Source organism: Solanum tuberosum, unplaced genomic scaffold (assembly GCF_000226075.1).
Source record: "Solanum tuberosum cultivar DM 1-3 516 R44 unplaced genomic scaffold, SolTub_3.0 scf00700, whole genome shotgun sequence".
NCBI classification, from domain to species: Eukaryota; Viridiplantae; Streptophyta; class Magnoliopsida; order Solanales; family Solanaceae; genus Solanum; species Solanum tuberosum.
The window spans coordinates 132,853-142,414 of NW_006239618.1; the positions used below are offsets into that span (position 1 = coordinate 132,853).

General features: G+C 36.6%; 2 protein-coding genes across 2 annotated transcripts; one reads left to right on the top strand and one right to left on the bottom strand.

Annotated features, from left to right (window-relative positions):
* The first annotated feature begins 233 nt into the window (after positions 1 to 233).
* On the top strand, positions 234 to 871 carry LOC107058921 (ALBINO3-like protein 3, mitochondrial). Its single transcript, XM_015305163.1, has 2 exons — positions 234 to 460; positions 575 to 871. The coding sequence occupies exons 1-2, from the start codon at positions 357 to 359 to the stop codon at positions 729 to 731; spliced, it is 261 nt and encodes an 86-aa protein (XP_015160649.1). The 5' UTR covers positions 234 to 356; the 3' UTR covers positions 732 to 871.
* A 4,025-nt stretch (positions 872 to 4,896) lies between these two features.
* On the bottom strand, positions 4,897 to 5,952 carry LOC107058920 (uncharacterized). Its single transcript, XM_015305162.1, has 2 exons — positions 5,279 to 5,952; positions 4,897 to 5,170 (listed from the first exon to the last, which is right to left on the bottom strand). Exons 1-2 carry the CDS (start codon positions 5,950 to 5,952, stop codon positions 4,897 to 4,899), a joined length of 948 nt encoding a protein of 315 aa, XP_015160648.1.
* Positions 5,953 to 9,562: the final 3,610 nt, after the last annotated feature.

Here is a 9,562-nt window from a genome sequence, read left to right on the forward strand (position 1 = left end):
ATTTCTTAGAGGCTGGAGTTTGTGTGGATGGTGGATGAAGCTGAAAGGATGCTGACACCTCCAGATAATTGCTGGACAATACTATTTAAGGATTCTAGACATGTTTATGCCCTCTAAATATGATGATTGTCTAAGTTGCTCTCTCAGCAGAGCTTAGTTGGACCCAAATTCTATTTTCCTTGTGGTGTTATAAGCTTGACTTGCCATATTTTTGGGCTTGGTCAGTGGCAGATATCTCAAGGCATCTCCTTTCTTGAGCCAAGCCTAAAATCTAGGATAGTTCGTGTCTGAGTTATATACTGGAAGTAGGTTCCTCATAGTGATATTGCACCATTCCGTTTCCTTTACAGGGTAAGATGGGAGAGGGACTTGCACACCTGGAACGCATAGCCACGTTGAAAGAGCCAGATGACCCAAAGAGCAAGGCCCATTACTATGACGGATTAGTACTACTGTCAAGGTTTATGTCTGTTTTAATTCTTGATACATGGTTTATATTCTCAAAGCAAGTTCTAGAAGACCTTGTTTATTCCAATTTTACAACTGATTAAAGTGGTACATGATTATTTTCCAGTACATTGATCAATGTTGGCCGCAAGAAGGATGCGGTTAATTATCTGCAAATTGCTACTGCTTATGATGAGTCTTACAGAGAATTTCTACAACAATGTGAAAATGAAGAGGATGATATCAGTAACGACCTTGTCACTAGTAGGAGAAGAGATTACTGAGTTCAGTAAAACTCTAATTCTTTTTTTCCCTTTCTGTTTCCTATTGTCATGTAGTTTGTTATTTAATTGTATCATAGTGAAAATAATTGCGTCTTTAAAATTTTGTAGGCATCATTCTTGCTGCTAAGAAATTTTGATAGGTCAAATGCTTGTAATAAGGTTTTTGTAGAGGCCAGATCTTAAATTGGTGAAAGCAAGAACAGAAACTGTACAATATGATTTTGAATAGAGATCATTTCTTTTTCTTGAGATGTCATGGAGGATTTTTGTCTTTTAGGATCTCGTAAAAGGAAAATTCGTTTTTTTTTTTTTTCTAATTAAATATGTGGAGCTGGTTGCTCCTTTATTTCAATAATCTGAAAATATTTACAAACACAGGACCATGAAGAACAGCCCAAAGCAATAATCTAAAAATGGAAATTGGTTCCAATCCAAATGGAAATGGAAATACAATAAAGACACCTAATGTGTAGGGTTTCCTATTTGTTGTTTCTGCATCACCTCCGCCTCTCTTACACACATATATTCTCCTGAAGCTTTGAGGAACAAGAATTTTATTCTTCTTATGTTGAGGAAAGTTTATGTGTGCCTCTTGTCGTCCTTCTCCTTCTTCATTCTCAGATCCCAGAAGTAAGTGTTTGTCCTCTGACCTTTCCATTTTGCAAACCTAGCTTCCTGATGTAATCTTCCTTTGCAGTGGTGTACTCCGGTGGATACAATGGACTTCACATCGGTTTCTCAGATACCAAGTCTTGAGATCTATTGTCTGGAATCTATGTAAGCACTCCCTTACCTCAATTCTGCTCTTCCTCTCCCTTCTTCAATATGATATTTTTCTTTCCAAATGAAGCGGACAGATGCTTACAGTCAGCTCAACCTTCCCATACCTGACTTGAGAGGCAACGTTTTTTGTTAGTCGCATTTTGTGTAAGCTGACATAGCCAGGGCTAGGTAGCTTGGTTTTATTCACAGTCATGTATGTCTTATGATGGCAAAACTCTATGTACATAGCATAACTGTTTGAAGCTCTGTTAATCCTCCTGATTTCCATCGTGATGTGTTAACAGTACCATTATTTTCCTTGTTTTAATTCTGAGAGATGGAATATCGGCTTTATCCATATTCACAATCCCCTTACCTTCTAATGATAGCTGTTGAAATGCTTGAATCTGTATTGCATTTTCCTGTTCACATGCTTCATTTGCTAATTTATCTGTTAATTTGTTAGCCTCTCTAAAGACATGTTGAATCTATGTGTTTGTTGAACTAATTATTACCTGTATTTCCTCTACCTGCTGCCAAGGGATCTTCCATTCTCTGCGCACTATGTTTGTAATACTTAAAGAAGCAGTCTCTAAAACAAAATTGTTGTAATTATGACCTTTGCAATATCTGAGTGCTTTAAGAATAGCAATTGTTTCCGCTTCCATGTTAGTTTTATGGCCTAGTCTTCCCGCCTCCGCATATATGATATCCCCTTGATCATCTCTCAAACAAAAACTATACGCGCTGTCTCCAGGATTTCCTCTACTCACTCCGTCGGTGTTGCATTTTATTCTTCCTCGATGAGGTCTCTTCCAGCTCACTGCATAATAGTGCAACCTAGGTTTGTACTCCCTCATTACCTTTACTATTCCCTCCCATTCGTTAGGTACTCTTATCCATGGGTATTTCATTTTTATCAGCTGAATAATAGACGTAACACATTTATGCTTCAACTTGTAAAGACTTATATCTCTTCCATGCCTCCTTGCATTTCTTCTTTTCCATAGCTCCCATAATATAATTATAGGAACTGCCTGATAAATGACTTTCAGTTTGATAGGAGTAGTAACCTCCCACCATACTGTTATCATTTGTTTCAACCCTCCTTGTTGTGGAATACCTGCACATGAAGCAAACTACTTCCATAGCTTTTGGGCTATGGGAGCTGTTAGAAATAGATGATGTGTGGTCTCCTCTTCAAAAGAATCGCAACAGTAGCACCTTGATGCAATACTGATCTTCATTTTTTTCAGATTGTCCTCTGTTGCAATTCTGCCTATCCATATCCTCCATAATAAAAAACTTATCTTAAAAGGGATCTGCTTAGCCCACATATTAGCCCTCCACTCTTGTTTCCCCTTTCTATGCCTCAACATTTCAAAAGCCGACTTAACAGTGAATCTCCCACATGTATTACCCATCCACCACGGTTTATCTTCCCTCTCCAATAACGATGGGCTTATATTTTCCGTGATATGATCCACCATTTCTTCTGACAGAACTTGACCCAACATCTGACCATCCCATCCCTCATTTGTGATGAATCTTTTAACCTCTATTTCCTCCTCTCTTCCCCTTTGATTTTCTGTGAAGTATAGAGCTCCTTGCTTCGTCCAGTTATCAAACCGAAAACTCACTTCCCGTGATCCAATTTGCCACCAAATATTGTGTTCTACTTCCTCCCTTAACTCCATTTTTTTTCCATACATGAGACGCCCCTTTACTTTCAGCCAACAACGAATGTTGTTTCTTACAGTATTTATTCCACATATATGTACTCCATAGTGAAGTAGAGGTTCTGAAATTCCACCATAACTTACTATATAATGCCTTTGATACATCATTAAGAGATCTCATCCCAATTCCTCCTTCTACTTTGGGGTAACATAACTCATCCCATGCTATCCATTGTTTTCCTTTATCACCTCCTGATTTACTCCAGAAAAAACCAGCAAAAAATCTGCCTTAACTGACTCATCACTTTCTTCGTAGGATTTATTGCTGAAAGAAGGTACATTGGCATAGGCTGTAGTACACTAGTGATTAACGTGACCTTTCCCCCATATGACAACTATTTATTCTGCCAGGACATAATTCTCCTTCGTATTTTTCGCATCAGTTCTTCATAGTATACATTATTTTTCCTTCCATAGAACACTGGGCATCCTAGATATGTGAAAGGAAAATTTCCTTGCCTGATTCCAGTAATTCTCCTTAAGCGTATTGCCACAATCAGCGGTGTATTATCATGTAGATAGATAAAACTCTTACTAAGATTAATCAGTTGACCTGAGATCTTCTCGTATTCCCGCAATATTCCCATCATTTTTCTAATGGAAACCTTCTCTCCTGAACAAAACAAAATGGTATCAGTCGCATAAGACAAATGATTAATAGAAGGACTCCATCATTTAGGCATGCCAAACCCTTTAAAATCCTTATCCTCATTAAGTTTGTTCAATCCCCTCGCTAAAACCTCCTCAACAATTATGAACAAAGTCGGGGATAAGGGATGCCCTTGCTTCAGCCCCCTCGTTGATTTAAAGAAATCATATGGTTGCCCATTCACCAGTATTGAGTACCAATTATTAGATACCAATCTCCACACCATGTCAATGATTAGCTCCGAGAAGCCGAATCTTCTTAATACTTTGGTTAAAAAACCCCAAGAAACTCTATCATAAGCTTTGGCCATGTCTAACTTCACTACTACATTCTGCTGCTTTTTCCTTCTATTGATATCCCGTATTATTTCCTGTGCTAACAATACATTCTCTGTTATACTCCTCTCTTTCACAAATCCTGACTGATTCCTAGATATGATGCTAGGTAATACCTTTGTCATTCTTTGATGAATCACTCTCGAAATAATTTTGTTAACAAAAGTACTAAGACTTATCGGCCTCAAATCAGTAAACCATCTCGCGTTCTCCTTTTTTGGCAACAAAACAATATTAGTATGAGTAATAAATCTAGGCAATTCTTGCCCAGAAGAACACCCTCACCATGATCAGTATGTCTTCTTGAACCACTACCCAACAACTTTGAAAGAATTCACCAGAGAAGCCATCCGGACCACTTGTGCTATCCCCGTTTAATGCAAATACCACCTCTTTCACTTCTTTCATACTTGGCAGTGCCCCTATTTTCTCATTCTGTTCTTCTGTAATAATTGTAGGGATCAAATCTAGCATTCCATCATTAACATTCATATTTGTTTCCTTGAATTGATCTTCAAAGAACAACACTGCCTCCGCTCCAATAATCTCGCTCCATTTACACAGTCCCCTTGCGCTGTAATAATCTCTGAGATGGATAACTTTCATCTCTTTCCTTTCACATAATTGTGAAAAAACCTTGTATTTCTGTCCCCATCTTTGAACCATTTCATTCCTGATTTCTATCTCCAAAATTCCTCCTCCATATATCGAATTTTTTTCAACTCTGCCTCCTTTCTGCTTAACTCTTCCCTATTTTTGGGGGAAGGATTAATTTCCAGTTGTATCTCCTTCACTCCAATCTCATCTTCCAGCATCCGTACCTGTTGGAATATATCCCCAAATGTCTCCTTACTCCATCGTGTCAATGCCTGCTTGACCTTTTTAATCTTGGCCTGAAATTCAAGAAAAGGCGATCCTTGAAAGTCCACCTTCCAGTTCTCCTCTACTATATTCCTAAAATTTGAATGTTTTGTCCAAAAATTAAGAAATTTTAACGGTCGAATTATGTTTTCCTCCTCCAAATTACATATCAAGTGTAGGGGTGCATGATCTGATCCTTGCCTTATCATATGGTGAATTTTGCAGTTGGGAAGAAGTTCTTCAAATGCCTGATTACATAATACTCTATCTAATCTTTTGAAAATGCAATGTTCTTCTATTCGTCCATTCCACCATTTGAATTTACTCCCATAATATCCAATCTCTGATAAAGCACAATTATTGATGCACTGGCTGAAATCCATGGCTTCATATTGAGTGAACTCGCGTCCTCCTTGCTTCTCCTCTTCATTCAAAATAACATTAAAATCCCCTCCCACAAGCCATGGCTCTTGATTATTCCCTGCTATCTCCTCCAGCTCCTCCCACAATTCCAGTCTTTCTAAAGCATCACACCTTGCATACACTGCTGTCACCATGAATTTGATACGTCCTGCTACAAACTGCATGGATAACTGTTGAATGTTATCCTTCATTACCATCCCCATCCATCCTTCGTCCCAAAAAATCCATATCTTTGATGATTTGTTGCAATAAGCATTTTGAAATCCCAATTTACTTTTATATTGTTCTAACTCTTGTGGGCCTTGAAAAGGTTCCAAAAGAGCTATGTATTTATAGTGATGTCTTCTATTTAGATCAATCAGTCTATCGAAGTCCTTTTGGGACCTAACCAATCCCCATCCATCCTTCGTCCCAAAAAATCCATATCTTTGCTGAGCAGTTGCAATAAGCATTTTGAAATCCCAATATACTTTTATATTGTTCTAACTCTTTTGGGCCTTGAAAAGGTTCCAAAAGAGCTATGTATTTATAATGATGTTTTCTATTTAGATCAATCAGTCTATCGAAGGCCTTTTGGGACCTAACCGACCTGATATTCCAAAAAATGACTTTCCCAATCATAGAGAAATTCCCCTAGAAGACTCCTTATTACTCCTTGTTTAAACTTGAAGAGGGATAGAGGGCTTTTTCACTCCACTCTTCAAATTATTTATTTGTCTTGGTGAAAGATCTCCATCTCTAGCTACTTTGTTTATATTCCCGTCCAATTCCACATCCTCCTCCGTATCTCTCATTTGTTGCTTCTCTTCATTTGTTAGTTCCTGCAAGTCTTTGACTCCTTCTTCTAAGACGTTAGAACTACCTTCGTGTTCAATTATTTCATCTTCTTCCCTCCATATGTTCCCCACTGTGCTGCCATGATCCTCTCTATCTCTTTCATTGTTGTTCGTCTTCTCCAATGAATGAGACCCTAGATCAATATGTACTGGTACAACATCTTTTTTGTTGTTTTCTTTGTTGCTCCCCGACTGATCACTTTCTCTTTTATTGCCTGTAGCTCCCCCTTTCTCTTTTTCATTGAAGATTTCTTCCACCCATTTTCTCGTTGATTCAACTACTACCTCATGATGTGCCTCTGTATTTCCCTTCTCATGTGTATTCTCATCTTCCCCATCTTCTTCTAACTCTCGCAGGGCATCAAATTTGTTCCCTGTTAACCCTTCCCCTTCCTCCCATTGTTTCTGCTTGGGATTCCATATCTGGACTATTTTACTTTGTCCAGGTCTACTTTCCCATCCCCCTTTTTTGTGTTTCTAATTTTGAATATCCTCTTTCCCCCTGTGTTGGTTTGTCTCCCTCCTCTCCCTTTGATGAGCCCCTATTCCCTTGAGCTCTTTCTTGCTCTGCTCGGTAGTAACGTCTCCTGCTCCACTGGTCTTCGGATGTAATTCTGGATGTATCACGTAGCATTCTTGGTCATTATGTCCCTGAATTCTACAATTAGTAAAATATTTCGGTACATAATCATAGTTGATGCATATCCATTTCTCAATAATCTCCCCAGATTGTTTTCTTACTCCCACATTAATCATCTTTGGAAATTCGTTGAGCAGATCCACTTCCACTTTTACCCTTGCGCAACTAGGCGTGGTTTGATTCTTTGTTGCTAAATCCACTTGCAAAGGCTTTCCAACAGCAGCCGCTAATGAGAAAACAGCTTCCTTAACAAAAAAATTTGATGGCAACGTAGGAAAGGATATCCATTTCAGGATCAAACATTGGATCCCATTTCAAGGTGCTCATTGGATATGAAAATCCCCTATGTAGTAGATAGAAAGAAGATTTGGATAATAGACTCACATAGTCTTCTAAACATGAAGCCCTAATTAGCACATGTATGTTGCTTAATAATCCAACTTTGCATTCTCCCCGTAATTCACAGTGTTTAGGAATCAATTTTCTTAAATTCTGGATCTCCGGCCAGCCTTAAGAAAACTTGCCTATCACAGCAAATTCCAAATTCTCCTTAATGATCATATGCTCCACCTCCTCCTCCTCCCAGATGATTATTGGTTCTCCGGGTAGATAACCAATAGGTTTCATTGGGATAGGTTTAGCTATTCCAGACGCAGGACGTAAAACATCAGAATACTTCCTTCTCGTGTCTTGTTCCGTACCCACAACAGCTTGGCCCACCCCTGAGAGGGGCTGGCCCGGTGAATTGCTGGTCATAGCCACCGGAAATCTGAAGATGATGAGTAGACGTACGGCGGCGGTGGCGGCTAGGTTTCTTTACAAGACCATAATATGAAAAATTCGTTATTTATTCAAGTGTTTATTGAGAATATCTTTGAACTACCTTGTGTAAGTTTAAAATTATGATGAATTCTTTTCTTTTTCTTTCTATGGAAAAGGGTCAAAAATGCCATCGAATTATTCAAAGTTGCTCACATTTACCCTCTGTTTTTGGTATAAAAAATATCCCTCCCGTCTATTTTTTGGACAACAAATGCCCTCCAAATTAATGGATGTCTACATAAGTCATTTATTGTTGACATGACAATTCATTGAGGCAACAAAGGCAAAATTGCCCTTGAACTATCATAAATAACTCAATTTTACCCTTTATTTGCTTTTGGTGTCAAGAATATCCTTTTATTCTAGTTTTTGGTGTATTTAATGGAATCATTTTTTTGGTGGGTTTAATAGAAATATTTTTTTGAAAAATAACGTGAATAGGTACCTTTTAATAAATACTTATTGATTTTAGCGATACTTTTTATTTATAACAATATATAACAATACTATGATAAATCTGCAATATGTATTAAAAGTGAATTATATATGCAATATATATATATAACTATTTTAAAATATATTATGCTTGTTTGGTAAGAAATTGACACATTGTATTATAAGTCTATTAAAATGTGTGATAAATGCATTATTCACATGTGCTTTATAAATTGTTCTCTGTAATATGTATTTAAACTGTATTAAAAGTGATCAAGTGAAAAAAAATATTATTGCTATAAATGGTAAATATTTTCTTAATATAGTATATTTATGTAAGTTTCTCTTCTTTTTTTTATGCCAAGAATTCTTTTTAGGAAAATTATTGTTTCAACTAATTTTTTTCGAGTTCAAATGAGTAAGTATTAGGAAAAGAAAGAATTATCTAAAATTAAGATACATTTTAAAATCATAAAAAATTAACTTTGCGTTTAAAATTATGCAAATTTCGTGAAACAAACTTTTAGCATGCAAATAATGTAAGAATGTTTACCAATTGTTAAACAACGGATCCCTAAGTTAAAGTTACATATGATAGAAAAAGACACTTACAATATTTGTTAAGTCAAAATCATATCATATTATATCCGTTTGAGGGATTTCTGTAATTATAAACTTTTAAGGGATACATTGTAATTTTGCTTTAAAAGTATGTGATTTATATAATTTGCCCTTTATATAAAATAGAATCCTAGGCCCGCCTACGTGGTATCACCACAAGCTAGAATTTCCTTTTAAATTTATTTATTTCCAAAAATAGCCTTTCCTTTCATGAAAAGATGTGACTTTTATGAAAAATTATGACATTTATGAAGAGTTGCGACTTTTATGAAGAGTTACCCAAAAATAGGCATCCCCTTTCATGAAAAGATATGATTTTTACTAAAAGTTGTGACTTTTATGAAGAGTTGCGACTTTTATGACGAGTTACGACTTTTATGAAAATTGTGACTTTTATGAAAGGTTCTGACCTTTCCGAAGAGTTGTAACTTTTCAAAGAGTTGTGACATTTCCGATAAGGCACAATAAGTATTCGTTCACATTATCCATTATTGTCTATAAATAGAGGGATTTCCTCTCATTTTAAAACAACGAAAATTCTAAACTTCCTCTTCTTCTTTTTCTGCATAATTAAATATTCAAGTACTTTGCTCCTATTGAATGAGTAGCTGACACCATTGTTTTTGTTTCAATATACTTGTGGATAAAATCGTTCCATCCTGAGAGGATCTATTCCATTAAACCTCGGGTACTAGAGGGGAATAATTT